Genomic DNA, 18,388 nt, shown 5'->3' with positions numbered 1-18,388 from the left:
ACATACACAGACTACACACTACACACACACTACACACACAGACTACACACTACACATACACAACACACACACACAGACTACGCCCTACACACACACTACACACACAGACTACACACTACACACACACACACACACTACACACTACACACACACACTACACACACAGACTACACACTACACACACACACAGACTACACACTACATACACAGACTACACACTACACACACACTACACACACAGACTACACACTACACATACACAGACTACACACACAACACACACTACACACACACTACACACTACACACCCACTACACACACAGACTACACACTACACATACACAGACTACACACTACACATACACACACTACACACTACACACACACTACACACTACACACTACACACACACACAGACTACACACTACACATACACAGAATACACACTACACATACACAGACTACACACACACACACACACACACACTTCACACACACACACAAAGGGCAAAGGTTACATTCCAATTAGTGACATCATCCACTGGAATTCCTAATTAATGAGGGAGTAACAGACTGAATCACAGCTGGAGAACAGATGGAGGGAGGGACGCTTACCTTCCAGGTCATCGATGGTCTTTTCCAGTTTTGCCACCTTTCTTTCTGCAAAGTCGGCACGTGCCTCAGCCTGCAGGGTGAAACCGAGAGAAATATGAAAAGTGATCATGAAAGTAAAAAGTATTTAGAATAAAAGAACGAACGAGAAATCCTCAGCAAAAGTCTAAGGATAAACAGCTGTGCCTGATTAATTTAAGCTAAAGCCGCCCACCTCTTTCAATTTATCAGAGAGAACTTTGATTTCATCTTCATTTTTGTCCTCTTTCTCGGAGTACTACAGACAGAAAACAAAGAAAAGTTTATTTAAACATTTTAATGACAATGGTCTAAATATCTTAATGCCAAATATGAGACACCTTTTTAAAATATAAAGGAAGCACTGTATATTTTCATGCATAAAGAGCCATTTATACTGTGTGAGAAAAATGGTAATTGAATAGTAAATTAATAGTAAACATATAAAGATAACATGGTGTTTCAAAATTAATTAATCAGCTTTTATTTTCATTTGACTAAATCGACACCAAATTATATATATATATATATATATATATATATAAAGGAAAATTTTTTTAGTAATTTAACAGTGCATCCTTTTCCCAGAAATTATTAGGGTGTTTTTTAATTTTATTTTTATTTTTTACGTTAGAATATTAGAGAAATATTTTTAATTCAACTCGAAATGTATTTGTTTAGTGCTTTTCACAATAAATGTCTTTTTAAATATATACGCACAAATTTGGTTTTACTTTTAAAATACACATTAAAAATAATCTTGTTTTCTTTCTCAAATTGTTCTGTGAACCCCAGTTTGAAAACCTCTGCTTTAAGATATTTTAGCCTACAGTACTTACACATTTCAATTTTAAAACAAAATTCAATTAAATTTTTCACAAAATTATATTAATAAGACTTTTACATTTTTACATTTTATTTAGTTAGAAATTACAGAAAGTTTTGTTTGAAATTGAAGTACGTAAATATATATATATATAGATAGATAATTTTTTTAAATATATATATATATATATTTTTTTATTTTATTTATGTATATATATATATATATACACATATATACATAAATAAAAAAAAAAAAAAAAAATATATATATATATATATATATATATATATATATATATATATATATATATATATATATATATATATATGTTTGTGTGTGTGTGTGTGTGTGTGTGTGTGTGTGTGTGCACGCGTTTGAGTGCAATTTCATGTTAGCAATTGTATGCTTAAATCCAAGTTTTTCAAACTGTGGTCCACAGAAAATTTGAGAGAGAAAACAAGATTTTAAATCTTAAATGTATTATTATTATTATTATTATTATTATTATTATTATTGTATGGGTCATTGGAGGGCAACTGACTTACCTTCTCTGATTGGGCTTCTAAAGATTTGAGGTTATTAGTTAAATTTTTCAGTTCCTCTTCCAGATCTCCACCTTTACTGAAAAAAAAAAATATTATATATGTTTTATACAGTATATACAGTGCATTCAGAAAGTATTCAGACCCCTTCATTTTTTTCACATTTTGTTATGTTGCAGCCTTATGCTAAAATGCTTAAAAAAAAAATCACATCAATCTACACTCCATACCCCATAATGACAAAGAAATAAACAGATTTTTGCTAACTTTGCAGATTTATTAAAAAGAAAAAACTGAAATATCACATAGACATAAGTATTCAGACCCTTAACTCAGTATTTAGTGGAAGCACCTTTAGCAGCGATTCCAGCCTCAAGTCTTTTTGGGTATGATGAGACAAGCTTTGCACACCTGGATTTGGGGATTTTCTGCCATTCTTCTCTACAGATCCTCTCAAGCAGTGTTATTATAGTTAATGAAAAAAAAAAAAAAACTGAAACTAAACTAAAATACTTTTTCATAACTCAAAAACTAACTAAAATAAAATAAAAATGATCTCATATTCATTTTAGTTTTAGTTTTCAACATAATATGGAGCATATGGGCAAAGTGGGACAATTTTGGACATTTTTCTTTTCTTGACCCTTTGAATTATGATCCAAACACACATAACCTAACATTATACCTTTGAAGAAAGATTAGGATGTCTTCTACTGTTGTCAAAAGCAGAAATGAAGAAATATTCAATACTGGGAAGAGGAACATTTGAAGATCCCAGATGTGTTTAAGCAGCAGGGACCACTTGGTAAAGTGGGACAGAGAATATTTATATATGAAATTATTTTTTATATTTTCTTCTACACTTTCACATCATAACATTAAGTTAACTTTTACTTGATTATAAGCTTAACTAGATTTACCTCAAATTTCTGTCATTTTCTTAACCATTGCTTTTCCCACCAGTGATCCTGAAATGAGTTCTGCCACACCAATCATCAATTTTAAACCTCAAATAGATAAAGGGATACTTGACCCAAGAATTAAAACTCTCATCATTTACTCACCCTCATGCCATCCCAGATGTGTACGACTTTTTTCTTCAGCAGAACACAAACGAAGATTTGTAGGTCCATACAATGCAAGTGAATGGTGGCCAGCACTTTGAAGCTCCAAAAAGCACACAAAGGCAGCATAAAAGTCATCCATAAGACTCCAGTGTTTTAATCCATGTGTTCTGAAGTAATCTAATCTGTTTTGGGTGAGAACACACCAAAATGTAACACATTTTTCACTGTACATCTTGCAATTGTAGTCTACAGGAACGATCATGATTTCAAGCTCGATTACACTTACTAGTAGAGTTCACAGAGTGCTAGATGGCACTGGGAAATATAATTGAGCTTGAAATCATGATTGCCAAGGAGACTGCTGTTGTCAAGATTTACAGTAGAAAAGGACTTAAATATTGATCTGTTTCTCACCCACACCTATCATATCACCTCAGAAGACATGGATTAAACCACTGGAGTTGTATGCAAAGCTTTTATGCTGCCTTTATATGCTTTTTGGAGCTTCAGTGTTTTGGCCCCTGTTGACTTGCATTGTATGGACCTACAGATCTGAAATATTAAAAAAATTTCATTTGTGTTCTGCAGAAGAAAGAAAGTCATACACATCTGGGACGGCATGAGGGTGAGTAAATAACGAGAGAATTAACATTTTTTGGGTGAACTGTTCCTTTAAATGTTTACTTCCCAAAGATTAGTTTAGTAATGATTTATAATGATTTAAGGAAATTCATATGGATACAATGTGGATCAAGTTTAAATGTCCTTTGTCACTTTACCCATATTCACCCTGTATTATACAATTTGCAACATTTACAATCCAAATTAAACATGAAAATACCACGAGATAGACGTAACACAAGAATGCCCAGAGCAACGTAATAATGTTAGACTTTTTAAATGATACCAGCAAACATTCAGCTTTGGCAGCCATAAAAAATACTAAAACTAAACTGAAACTGAGAAAATGCTGAGAAAACGAAAACTAAACTAAAACTAACAGAACAACTGTGAAAACTAATGAAAACTAAAACTAATTTGGAATGACAAATTGAATATAAAATAGAAATTAAAACTAAATTACAAATCTAAAACTATAATAACACTGCTCTCAAGCTCTGTCAGGTTGGATGGGGACTGTCGGTGGACAGTCATTTTCAGGTCTTTCTAGAGATGTTCAATTGGGTTCAAGTCCGGGCTCCGGCTGGGTCACTTAAGGACATTCACTCATTGTCCTGTTGGAAGGTGAACCTTCGGCCCAGTCTGAGGTCCTGAGCGCTCTGGACCAGGTTTTCATGAAGGATATCTCTGTATTTTGCTGCGTTCAGCTTTCCTTCAACCCTGACCAGTCCCCCAGTTCCTGTCGCTGAAAAACACCCACACAGCGTGATGCTACCACCACCATGCTTCACCGTTGGGATGGTACTGGGCAGCTGATGAGCGATGTCTGGTTTCCTCCAGACATGATGCTTGGATTGAGGCCAAACAGTTCAATCTTCATTTCATCAGACCAGAGAATCTTGTTTCTCACTGTCTGAGAGTCCTTTAGGTGCTTATTTATGTGTCTTGCACTGAGGAGAGGCTTCCGTCTGGCCACTCTGCCATAAAGCCCAGATCGGTGGAGTGTTGCAGTGATGGTTGTCCGTCTGTAAGTTTCTCCCATCTCCACACATGATCTCTGGAGCTCAACCAGAGTGACCGTCGGGTTCTTGGTCACCTCTCTTACCAAGGCCCTTCTCCCCGATTACTCAGTTTGGCCAGGCGGCCAGCTCTAGGAAGAGTCCTGGTTGTTCCAAACGTCTTCCATATAAGAATTATGGAGGCCATTGTGCTCTTGGGAACCTTCAATGCAGCCACATTTTTTTCATAGCCTTCCCCAGATCTGTGCCTCGACACAATCCTGTCTGAGCTCTGCAGGCTAGTTCCTTTGACCTCATGACTTGGTTTTTGCTCTGATATGCATTTTCAGCTGTTGAGACCTTATATAGACAGGTGTGTGCCTTTCCAAATCATGTCCAATCAATTGAATTTGCCACAGGTGGACTCCAATCAAAGTGCAGAAACATCTCAAAGATGATTCAGAGAAATGGGATGCACCTGAGCTAAATTTCAAGTGTCATAGCAAAGGGTCTGAATACTTATGTCAATGTGATATTTCAGTTTTTTCTTTTTAATACATTTGCAAAATTGTCAAAAATCAGTTTTTTGCTTTGTCATTATGGGGTATGGAGTGTAGATTGATGTGAATTTTTTAATTTAAAGCATTTTAGCATAAGGCTGCAACAAAATGTGAAAAAATGAAGGGGTCTGAACACTTTCTGAATGCACACTATATACTGAATATATATATATATATATATATATACGGGTCTGTTTTTTTAACAGAAAAAACAATCATAAAGACCTGGAACTTTACTTTTAAAAATCAGAGCAGCAAGACCTTTTAACTTAATGTGTTAACTAGGTTGTACTAACAGTTCAGAAATCTCCGCTCTCTCTTCTGCTCTCTCCAATTCACCCTCTAAAATCACCAGCTTACGAGCCACCTGCAACACACACATGAACATTTCTGAAATCAATATCAGGAACATTTCTAGTTCAGCAGTCATTGATACATATCAATGCGACAGTAGGTTGAAATCGGTCTGCGCTAACAGAAATTCGAATCACTGCCCCCAGTGGCCAAAGCTGGAAGTGTCATTGAAAGTTTGGGCATGTGTGAGCTCCACGTTCCGGTGAAATGTCCACAGAGTGGCACCAAAAATGAGTTGTATTATTAGTTGTAAATCATGTAATACAATCAACAGGAATGCATATTATATTAACACTACGCTCTAACCCAAACCTCAACCCTAAACCTTACCATCGGTGGATTAAAGGGCAATTTTAGTGCAACACCAAATCACAATCACCACTGTTCATGTGAACGTGATTACTTCCTGGTTCCTGCAACACAACAGCTTGTGTCTAAAAAGGTAGTAGCTCTAGAGGGAAATGTGTTCACGCTCGCATTAATGCAAAAAGTCCGATGGGAGATGGCGCTTGTCACTAATTTGGCTAAAAGGGGTTGATTTCAGAGTACATAAACTTTTTTTGTGATCATGTTGATTTCAAAATGGTTGTTTACATATATTTTCCCAAATCAAAGTGGAATTTGAATATGTACATGTATTGTATGCCCAGACTTATGAGCTTTCATTTTATATGTATGAGAAACACAAATGATACATGACTTAAAGCTGGTATAGCGAACAGCCTCTCAAAACAAACACCACACGATCGAGGCGATCACCTGTAGGTTTTGCTACTTGTCATTTCTTTCCACATTAGATACAGTATATTATTTCTCTTTGCCAACTGTTTTGAATGCACAGTAATATGCATATGCATGCATGTGTGTGAGTGTGTGTGTGTGTGTGTGCCTTACCTCCTCATATTTGCGGTCTGCCTCCTCTGCGATGTGTTTGGCTTCTTTCAGTTGCATTTCCTGAATTTCCATCTTATCTTCATCTTTCATCGCACGATTCTCAATAACCTTTATTCCTCTAATGACATCAAACAAAAAACTGTTTTCAGACGGAGATATACAGATCATTTTTCAATGTGCACTTCACAGTTTGAACACTTCAGTCACACTTAAAATGGTCTGAATGTCATTGCATTAGATAACAAAATCTCAAAACAAGAATCATCTGCACTCAAACGCTGCGGGAGCTTTTCTCAGAACTAACTTTACGCTTCTGAGTCATTTTTGCTCAGTGACTTTTAATCAACTGGTGCCAACGTGATTTTTAGTGGGTGTTTGAAATCAATTCCCCTCAACTTCACACAGGTGTCCTAGCGTAGTCAAAATACTCCATGTCTTTATTTTTAACAGTATTTCTAATATATCTATTATGTGTGTTTTGACCTCTCGCTCTCATCAGCTGCTTTCTCTGCTTCCTCAAGTTTCTGTAGCGCAGTGGCCAGTCTCTCCTGAGCTTGGTCCAGTTCTTCTTCAACCAGCTGGATTCTGCGGTTCAGAGTGGCAACATCACCTTCTGCCTGCACATGCACAAAGAATCAGATCATAGGTGAATAACAGGTTGTGTGGTGTAGTCGCTGATAATTGGATGAACACATTTCACCATATTTAAACCCATTCGTACAGATTTCCCCCCACAATCAATGTAGAAAACATAACAAGAGTAAATGAAATAAAAATGTACACCATTTACGTATTTAATGCCTTATTGTGCACAATACTTCAGCACACGTTATGTCATTAAAAAAAAGTCTTCGTAATTTTTATCATTTTTTATTTTCTTGTTGAATATCCCTTTTCACTCGAAAATGCAACACAGTACACAAGTAAAAGGGGCTCCAAATGTTAATTCAACGTCAACTTTAAGCAAATTCAGGCAGACTGAAAAACTTTGATGTTGGCATGAAAAAGTCTGGTCTGGCAGTTGAAAATAGCTTTAGATGCTTGAAGATTAGATAGACAGACAGACAGACATGGATTGATAGATAGACAGACATACAGACAGAGAGACAAATACAGACAGACAGATAGATACAGACAGACAGACACATGGATTGATAGATAGACAGACATACAGACAGAGAGACAAATACAGACAGACAGACAGACAGACAGACAGACAGACAGAGAGACAAATACAGACAGACAGACAGACAGACAGACAGATAGATACAGACAGACAGACAGACATGGATTGATAGATAGACAGACATACAGACAGAGAGACAAATACAGACAGACAGACAGACAGATAGATACAGACAGACAGACAGATAGATACAGACAGACAGACAGACAGACATGGATTGATAGATAGACAGACATACAGACAGACAGACAGACAGATACAGACAGACAGGTAGACAAACAGACAAACATGGATTGATAGATAGACAGACATACAGACAGACAGATAGATACAGACTGACAGATACAGACAGACAGACAGATAAAGACAGACAGATGGGCAGACAAACAGACAGACATGGACTGATAAGACAGACAGACATACAGACTGACAGGGAGAGAGAGAGAGAGACCAATACAGACAGACAGACATGGATTGATAGATAGACAGTCATACAGACAGACAGACAGAGAGACAGATACAGACAAACAGATAGATACAGACAGACAGATAGATAGACAGACAGATGATACAGACAGACAGACAGACAGACAGATAAAGACAGACAGACAGACAGACAGACAGACAGACAGACAGACCGACAGATACAGACAGACAAACAGACAGACATGGATTGATAGATAGACAGACATACAGGCAGAGAGAGAGAGGCAGATACAGTCAAACAGACAGACATGGATTGATAGATAGACAGACATACAGACAGACAGAGAGACAGATACAGACAGACAGATAGACAGACATACAGACAGAGAGAGAGAGACAGATACAGACAGACAGACAGACATGGATTGATAGACAGATAGACAGACGACAGATAGACAGACAGACAAACATGGATTGATAGATAGACAGACATACAGACAGACAGAGAGACAGATACAGACAGACAGATAGACAGACAGACAGACATGGATTGGTAGATAGACAGACAGACAGACAGAGAGACAGATACAGACAGACAAATAGATACAGACAGACAGATACAGACAGACATGGATTGATAGATAGACAGACAGACAGACATACAGTCAGACAGGCAGACAGAGAGACAGATACAGACAAACAAACAGACTGACAGACAGACAGATATGGATTGATAGATAGACAGACATACAGAAAAAGAGAGAGAGACAGATACAGACAGATAGACAGACATGGATTGATAGACAGACAGACAAACTGACTGACTGACTGACTGACAGATAGACAGACAGACAGACATGGATTGATAGATAGACAGACAGAGAGAGAGATACAGACAGACAGATAGACAGACAGACAGACATGGATTGATAGATAGACAGACAGAGAGACAGATACAGACAGACATGGATTGATAGACAGACAGACATACAGACAAAGAGAGAGAGACAGATACAGACAGACAAACAGACATGGATTGACAGATAGACAGACATACAGACAAAGAGAGAGAGACAGATACAGATACAGACAGACAAACAGACATGGATTGACAGACAGACAGACAGACAGACAGACAGACATGGATTGGTAGATAGACAGACATACATACAGACAGAGAGACAGATACAGACAGACAAAGAGAGAGATACAGACAGACAGACAGACAGACAGATAGATAGATAGATAGATAGATAGATGGCCACGCCCCCTTCTTCTCTTGTGGGCCTCACGCCATACAAGGTTCTCCAACACACATGGAATGAGCATATCATTATGATGCTCTTTAGACTAGAAACTGGAAAAGCAAAAAAATAGCAGCCGAGAACATTGAAAAAGCTGAAAAGGAGAAGGGGCCCCACTCAAAAATGTGAGTGCTGCTTGCCCCTGATAAACTCGCCCCAACAATGGTAGGGCATTTCACTTTCAATGTATGGAAAAGAGCACCTTAAAGATTATGCTAGCTAAATATTTCCTTTTGTGTTCCCACGGAAGACAGAAAGTCATATGGGTTTGGAGCAATATTAAAGGGTGAGTAAATGATGTAAGAAATGTCATTTTTGAGTGAGGTATCTATTTAAACTCCTTTTAATACTCATCTAAATTAAACACAGAGACAGAGGATGGGCTGGTACATGGAATCACTTATAAGTAAATCAACGCGCAGATGATGTTTCACTGGAAATTTAGCAGTGTCTGCTACATATCAGGAACCAGACGACAGCGTGATCTCCAGGCCCCCTGGTGTTCAAATACACAATACTTTTTGTAAATCCACTGATGCGTTTAGCAAGTGACAACTGTTGCCTTTAGCATTGCAAATCCATTTGGATGAAAATACATTAGGTTTGACAAAAAAGCAACAAAAAACACAGGAAATGAAGAGGTAATTTACGTGGTAGGCGTCACATCCCCAACTTCCTGTGGACAGCAGTTTCCAGGAAACGTGGCAGCTGTGTTGCTATATTAGTGGTTTGTGTCATCATTTGCCTCTTTAGAAAACATGCTCAAAACGAAGGGCAACAAAAACATTTCATGAAAATGAGACCAAGCAGGTTTGATTAAGCCTTTACGGATTTGTGGACAGAATCTGATTGTTCCCATAGATCGTAATGCAACTCTTCCCTGTCTATGGAGCTTGTCGCGTCTACATGCAAAAAGCAAGAGCTCCCACAGTCATGGAAAACCTGGAAATATTAGGGAATTCAATCCTGGAAATTGTGAAAAGTCTTGGAAATTACTATGGTGAATATAAATGTTTCTAGTTGTGCTCAGCTCAACATACTGAACATATAACGAAAAAATGCTAACTGATTTTTAAAAAGCCTTAATCACAAATGACTGGGAAAGTCATGGAAATTAATTGGTCAAAATGTCTGGGAACTCTGAAAAGCATTATTAGGCTACAAAAACTCTTCTACAAATGCCACGTCTCCAAAACGTATCCAAGCCAGAAATGTTAGGTAACAGGCCGATCTGGAAAAATGGTTTGTTTGTTTGTTTTTCCAAGCTTTGTCACATAGGCCTTCTTAAAATAAATATATTCCCCACCACATGGGGAAGAAATCCAACTTTATAACACACAAAACCCATATTGAACGATATGCCAAGAGACTGTATTCTACATATTCAACATATGCTGGATTTGAACCACATATGAACTCAGAAGCTTTTAGAGTCACATAAGTTTATGTGGCTAGTTGTCACTTCACTGAGTATTTCACTTTCAGTGAGTTGGTTTATTTTTGAAAGTCAATTTCTCTACAGGCACAAAAAGCAATTGAACATTTTTACCATTATTGCAAATCAAAAAGTAAAAAGTTCATTGAACATACCCTGACATTACAGTGGGGCATGTTGTTTTACTATATATGGGGTAAGTTGTCACAATGGGAACCTTCTATTAAATGACACTGATTTGAGAAGAATACTTTTTAAACATATAAACTAGTATCTAAAGTAGGCTACTAAATACAAATCTTTCACAACAATCCTCAAAACAAAAATGTTAATATCTTCATAGGCTACAAGTAAACCATTTGTTTTCAGGATAAAATTCACAAAGGATTTCCTAATTTACAACAGTTTTAAACTAGATGTTTGAAACCAGCATACGGAAGAAGATACAAAACCACAAACATGCTGTCACACTAGAAGGGGCAAGTTGTCACACCGAGTGACTATTTACACTGAATTGAGAAGAATGCATTTTTTGAAATATGAAATGATAACTAAATACAACATTAAAAATCCTTCACAACATATAGGCTATCCTCCAAAAAAAAAAAAAAAAAAAAATGGAATATCATCAAAGCCTATAAGGAAATATTAAGATATTAGTATTTTGAGGATTACATTCACAAAAGAATATCCTAATTTACCACAACTTTGAAATAGCTGTTTGAAACCAACATATGGAAGAAGATGCAGAACCGCTGCTAGAGTAAAACAAACATTTATGCAATTGGATTTTTGGCTTAAAATCTTGTAGCCACTGTGACAACTTGCCCCGGTCTCCCCAACTTCAGTTCAAAGAGCGCTGAAATAAGCTAACGAGAGAAAAGAGCCTATGAATAAAGAGGTAAAACTGGATTCCTCACTTTCTCTCGCAGATCCCGTTCATTGTCCAGTTCTCTGCGCAGAATTTGCGCTCTGTCCTCCGCATCATCCGCCTGTTGCTGCAGCGACTGGATCTTCCTCTTCACCGCGTCTAATGAATTTACCGACATCGCCAAAACTTTCTATGAACCAGCGGCGAAATATATAAACGGGTTGTTAACAAAAGTTAAAAAAAAAAAAAAAAAAATAGCAAAAAAATATATAAAATTAAAATAAAAATTCCAGTTGGAGAGAGAGAGAGAGAGAGAAAAAAACCCCGACAATTGATCCAAATGAATGGATGAATAAATAAAGAGCGCAAATCTTGTTGTTTTTTTACGTTGCTAAAATGCTTGCATTTGCGCGTCACTGATTTCGCGGGTGGCTGAATGAGGAATCCTGGAAAAGCGGGACAGGAATGCGCAATATATCCAATTCCAGGAAGACGCTGCTGGTTTCAGATGACATCAGACGTGAATGACGGGGGTGGGTGGTGTTCCTGTTTGACTTCTGCAACAATTATGGGCTGACCTCTGGACATTTTTGGTAGCCTTATGAGTGGTTGCATCAAAGTTGAGCTATTAGTGAGTAAAATCCTGAAAATCCATTGTGAACAGCACTGGAGAATGAACACTTATCTTCAAAGATCCATATAGCTGAATCCAACAGCCTATGTTTTGATAATCAGAAGGATTTTGGAGTACCTTGGGTGCTGCAAAGAACCATAAAAGAACCTTTGATTTTAAAGGGATAGTGCACAATTTTTTTTAACTCTCTCATCATTTACTCACCTTCATGGCATCCCAGATGTGTATGACTTTCTTTCTTCTGCAGAACATAAATGAAGATTTTTAGAAGAATATTTCAGCTCTGTAGGTCCATACAATGCAAGTGAATGGTGATCAGAACTTTGAAGCTCCAAAAAGCACATAAAGGCAACATAAAAGTGCTCCAGTGGTTTAATCCATGTCTTCATAAGCGATATGATAGGTGTATGATATGATCCGCGCATCTTATCACGTGGCTTGTTGAGCGCGTTACCGCGGAGACATAGCGAGTGTGGAGGCTTTACGCTATTCTCCACAGCATCCACGCACAACTCACCACGCGCCACATTATAGTGACCACGAGGAGGTTACCCCATATGACTCTACCCTCCCTAGCAACTGGGACAATTTGGTTGCTTAGGAGACCTGGCTGGAGTCACTCAGCACGCCTTGGGATTTGAACTCTATGACTCCAGGGGTGGTAGTTAGTGTCAGTACTCGCTGAGCTACCCAGGCCTCCATTTTATGGATTTTTTTAATGAAATGGAAATGTGTAAATCTTAAAAAAAATTTTTGGAGTGTATGAATGACCCATATCATCCTTACTAGGACTCTGATTCTTCTCAGTGAATACCAGCATGTGTGGGAGTATTTTTGCAAATGTTTAAGGAACTCCAGACAGTATATGTGTGTGTGTGTGTGTGTGTGTGTGTGTTTTGTGTGTGTGTGTGGAAGGTCTCGGAAGAGTGGAGAGATCATTGTTTGCTTTAGTCAAATTCTTTACATTCCTGGCCTATGTGTGTGGGTGTGTGTGTGTGTGTGTGTGTGTGTGTGTGTGTAAGATAGTGAGTGAAAAGAAAGGAAGGAATGTCTGAAACTGAACTTTATTCTCTGCACAGAACCATACAGTTGCCTAGGATAGAAATATTACACAAGTTTATAAAAGGTTATGTGCAAGATTTTAACAAAAAGTTTACTTTTACAAAACATTTACGATTGCATGTAGTAAATCACTAAAAAATCACCCAAAAATGATCTTCTGTCATCAGTTACTCACCCTCATGTTGTCCCAAAACCATAGAACTTTCTTTCTTCCATGGAACAGAAAAGGAGATGTTATGAAGAATGATAATGAGTGACAGCCTCGGTCAGCATTCACTTTCATTGTATTGAAAAAGATGCAATGTAAGTGAAAGGTGACTGAGGCTAACATTCCGTCTACATCTCCTTTGGTGTTCCACAGAAGACAGAAAGTCATACGGTTTTGGAACAACATGAGGGTGAGTCAATTATGACAGTGTTTTCATCTTTGGGTGAACTGTTCCTATGAGAAGTCCATTCTATCTCAGCACTAGGGCGAGTGGACATCCCGTCCAGACTGTTTTTATAATGTTTCTCATGTTCTGTGGTTTAAGTTTTCTCTATGCGGGTTTCATAGGTGGATCTCGCCCTAAATATCCATTTCCTCTGCATGAGAGCCAGGATTCCACAGCATTCCTGAGGTTGTTATATTGGAAAAGTACATTTTTTTTTTAGTAATTTTTACACTGAAGACATCTGACGTCTCAGGGGCGTCTGGTAACAGAATAAGAGAGAAAGACATTTATTCAAGGCTGTCAGCGGTAGACAGAAAGGAATGTATGGAAGCTTTTAATCCCCATTTTCTTTTCACAGGGAGCTGCTGACATGCTCACACTGTGATTAAAGCTTTTTCGTCCACTGGAATGGGAACAGTCTGTCTGAAGCTTCCCATCCCGGAGAGGTACACAGATTTACTGCAGTGCCACATGCGTGTGAAAGCTCTGAGGAAGTAATTATCATGATCACAAGTGTTTTATTTATTTTTACAAATTACAAGTGTTTTATTCTAAATGCAACAAAACTCATATTGTGTATTATTAACTACAAACTGGCATATCAACAACCATGGAATAATTTATTTGATTTACTATAGATTCAAAAGAATCTATAGTAAGAGTCATTTGTTCTAGAATCAGACAACACTGGTAACGCTGTATGTTTCGCACTATAGATTCAAAAGAACCGGCTCATAAGAGTCATTCATTTGGGAATCGAACTACACTGGTAACGCTGTATGTTTCGTACTATAGATTCAAAAGAACCAGCTCATAAGAGTCATTCATTTGGGAATCGAACTACACTGGTAACGCTGTATGTTTCGTACTATAGATTCAAAAGAAACAGCTCATAAGAGTCATTCATTTGGGAATCGAACTACACTGGTAACGCTATATGTTTCGCACTATAGATTCAAAAGAAACAGCTCATAAGAGTCATTTGTTTGTTAATCGGTCTACACTGGTAACGCTGTATGTTTCATGCTGTAGATTCAAAAGAACCAGTTCATCAGAGTCATTCATTTGGGAATCGAACTACACTGGTAACGCTGTATGTTTCGCACTATTGATTCAAAAGAACCAGCTCATAAGAGTCATTTGTTTGTGAATTGGACTACACTGGTCGCACTGTGTGTTTTGCACTGTAGATTCAAAAGAACCAGTTCATCAGAGTCATTTGTTCAGGAATCAGACTACACTGGTAACGCTGTATGTTTTGTGTTGTAGATTCAAAAGAACCGGTCATTTGTTCAGGAATCGGACTACAGTGGTCACACTTTGTGTTTTGCACTGTAGATTCAAAAGAACCAGCTCATGAGAATCATTTGTTCTGGAATCAGACAACACTAGTAATGCTGTATGTTTTGTGCTGTACATTCAAAAGAACCGGCTCATAAGAGTCATTTGTTCGGGAATCGAACTACACTGGTAACGCTGTATGTTTCGGACTATAGATTCAAAAGAACCAGCTCATAATGGTCATTCGTTTGGGAATCGAACTACACTGGTAACGCTGTATGTTTCGCACTATAGATTTAAAAGAACCAGCTCATAAGAGTCATTTGTTCGTGAATCAAACTGCACTGGTAATGCTGTATGTTTCATGCTATAGATTCTAAAGAACCAGTTCAAGTCATTTGTTCGTGAATCGGACTACACTGGCAACACCGTATGTTTCACACTATAGATTCAAAAGATCCAGCTAATAAGAGTCATTTGTTCGTGAATCAGACTACACTAGTCGCGCAGTGTGTTTTGCGCTGTAGATTCAAAAGAACCAGCTAATAAGAGTCATTTGTTCGTGAATCAGACTACACTAGTCGTAGAGTGTGTTTTGCGCTGTAGATTCAAAAGAACCAGCTCATAAGATTCATTTGTTCGTGAATCACGACACTGGTCACGCTGCTGATTCAATAGGGGTGTTGCAGTGCTGCTGAATGGTAGCACAGGAAACACTGTCAGAGTATTTTAGCATGCTGTCCCATCCATATTGGTGGAAGAAGCCACGTCTGAGAATAGTTAGTGGAACTGAAAGTCATAAAAATAATTTGGTTCCCGACTCTACTCATGAGGATATAAAACAAAAATGAAGATAAACAGTGTCCTAATGGTGAAAAGAAAATTATTCTATCTGTAAAGATCGCTTAATGCTTACAGTGAATACTCACATCTGTCGCCTTTTTCTCAGAGAGATCCAGTTTCTCCTGTGCATCTTTGAAAGCTTCTGAATATTTATCCAGTTCATCTTCAGTTCCCTTCAGTTTCTTCTGCAAACCAAGCAACTCATCTTCTAGCTAACATAGAGACAAAAACAAAACCGACAATATATCACTGTAACAGACAGACAGACAGACACGCGAGAGACAATGACACTTGACATCACTGACATCAAAACTGTTCTAAAGGTTGTTGAGGCTGCAATTATGAATTTTTATTTTGAGGGCGGGTTTGAGTGTTTTGGCGGATGAGGATGCTGATCGCTGAATAAAGACTTAAATTTAGATCTGTTCCTCTCATAAAGCCATCTCACAGCATCAGAAGGTCTGGAATACAGCGCACGAATAGCATGGACAATTTTGTTATGCTAATTTTTATAGTGCTTTTCTAATTTTTTGAGACGCAGCTCAGAAAGACAGTAAACAGTACACTGAGCACATTAGCAATATATAAATAAGGCAATGAGTAAATGAGAATTTTCATTTCATTGTCAAATGAAGCATTAAGGGAGTTGAGATTGACATTTAAAATACGGACCAAGGTGGCGCAGGCAAAAAGTTCTTGTTCGGGAATATTGGACAATGTTGAGAGATTTACAGAACACTTCAATCCAGAGACTTGTAACAGGAATATCTGACATGCTTCTGGATTATTCCTGGTTCCACCAGTAGCCCTGTATGATTCTGGGTTGGACTTTAGTGATGCCAGGAATATCTGGGAATTATCAAATAAAGCAACACCCTTCCAGTTCCCTTCATCCTTAACTATCCCATCATAAACTACAGAGTCAAAACCATATTGTGCAAATATATATCACATTTAGAGATAAATTTGGTTGTCTGTGTCTCATATAACCGTTAAATATTAAATGGTGTGAAATCAGGTAAATTTGACTGTTACAAAGTTTACTGTTTACTGATATATCCATTACACCACTATAATAATACAGTAAAACCCCTTCCCTTACCCATACAAATACATTATACGGCGTAAACATAAGAGAAAGGACGAAAAAATGAAATAAATTAAAACAGCTAAAAATTCAATAAAAATAAAATAATAAAATTCTAAACCAATAATTTGACTTATACTCAGTACATAATATACCATATACTGTTTTAAACTGTATACTTCAAAATACCATGGCATTGTCATCTGATACCATCACTGTACCATGGTACTAACACAGTATGTCTTGTGTCCTGGCATCCAAACTTCCTTCATCCACCACTCACCTGTTTGCACCTGTTTTCTGCTGCCTTCTTATCAGACTCGGTCTGCTCTGCTTGGTCGATGGCATTCTCCTTATCCAACTTCAGCATCTGCATCTTCTTCTTTATGGCCTCCATTTTTTACTTTTACCTGAGAAAGAATCAAAAGGAAACTGAGAGCTACCGGGAGTCAAGAGCAACAGACACAGAGAGCAAAAGAGGGAGGGAGGGAAAGGGAGAGAGAGAGCGAGAGGGAGGGAGGGAGGGAGAGAGAGAGGGAGAGAGAGAGAGAGAGAGAGAGAGACAGAGAGAGAGAGAGAGAGAGAGAGAGAGAGAGAGAGAGAGAGAGAGACAGAGAGACAGAGAGAGAGAGAGAGAGGGAGAGAGAGAGAGAGAGAGGGAGGGAGGGAGGGAGAGAGAGAGAGAGAGAGAGAGAGAGAGAGAGAGAGAGAGAGAGAGAGAGACAGAGAGAGAGAGAGGGAGAGAGAGAGTGAGAGAGAGAGAGAGAGAGAGAGAGAGACAGAGAGAGAGAGAGAGAGAGAGAGAGAGAGAGAGAGAGAGAGAGAGAGAGCAGAGAGAGGGAGAGAGAGAGAGAGAGAGAGAGAGAGAGAGAGAGAGAGTGAGGGAGGGAGAGGGAGAGAGAGAGAGAGAGCAGACAGAGAGAGAGAGAGAGAGAGAGAGAGAGAGAGAGAGAGAGAGTGGGGGATGAACACTGAAATGTAATGCTGCTATCGATGGTTTAAACTTGAGGTTTAGAGATGAGCCCTGTTCCCTGGTGACACCCCCTCCACAGTTTGAACCCATTATTACACACTAAAAGTGCCGTTCCCCCTCCCCAACTCTAACCTTTACCCAAATTCAACCAATCTCCATATTTGGAGTATAATCTTCTACTCGTGTGACATGTTTTAAGAGGTTAATGGCTTCTCTTGCTACATTCAGGGCTGGGAAGGTTACTTTTAAAATGTATTACACTACAGATCACAGAATACATGCTGTAAAAATTTTAACGCATTCCGTTAGATTACTCAAGATAAGTAATGTAATCTAAATACCTTGGATTACTTTTTCAGC

General features: G+C 38.1%; 1 protein-coding gene across 4 annotated transcripts in view; it reads right to left on the bottom strand.

The window, feature by feature from the left end:
- Positions 1-17,530, bottom strand: part of LOC127441453 (tropomyosin alpha-1 chain-like) — a 21,807-nt gene extending 4,277 nt beyond the window's left edge. The window contains exons 1-8 of one of the 4 annotated variants that reach the window (XM_051698905.1): positions 17,339-17,530; positions 16,055-16,180; positions 6,976-7,109; positions 6,493-6,610; positions 5,541-5,611; positions 2,002-2,077; positions 827-889; positions 616-685 (exon numbers count right to left, since the gene is read on the bottom strand). In XM_051698905.1, the coding sequence (XP_051554865.1) occupies positions 616-685; positions 827-889; positions 2,002-2,077; positions 5,541-5,611; positions 6,493-6,610; positions 6,976-7,109; positions 16,055-16,180; positions 17,339-17,452 (772 nt within the window). In that variant the 5' untranslated portion in view covers positions 17,453-17,530. Of the gene's footprint in view, positions 1-615; positions 686-826; positions 890-2,001; positions 2,078-5,540; positions 5,612-6,492; positions 6,611-6,975; positions 7,110-11,763; positions 12,222-16,054; positions 16,181-17,338 lie in introns of those variants that run through there. The other 3 variants (XM_051698903.1, XM_051698906.1, XM_051698904.1) reach the window with 3 other exon arrangements.
- Positions 17,531-18,388: the final 858 nt, after the last annotated feature.

This window comes from Myxocyprinus asiaticus, chromosome 5 (genome assembly GCF_019703515.2).
Source record: "Myxocyprinus asiaticus isolate MX2 ecotype Aquarium Trade chromosome 5, UBuf_Myxa_2, whole genome shotgun sequence".
Taxonomy (NCBI): domain Eukaryota; kingdom Metazoa; phylum Chordata; class Actinopteri; order Cypriniformes; family Catostomidae; genus Myxocyprinus; species Myxocyprinus asiaticus.
This window is presented reverse-complemented; position numbering and strand designations above follow the sequence as displayed.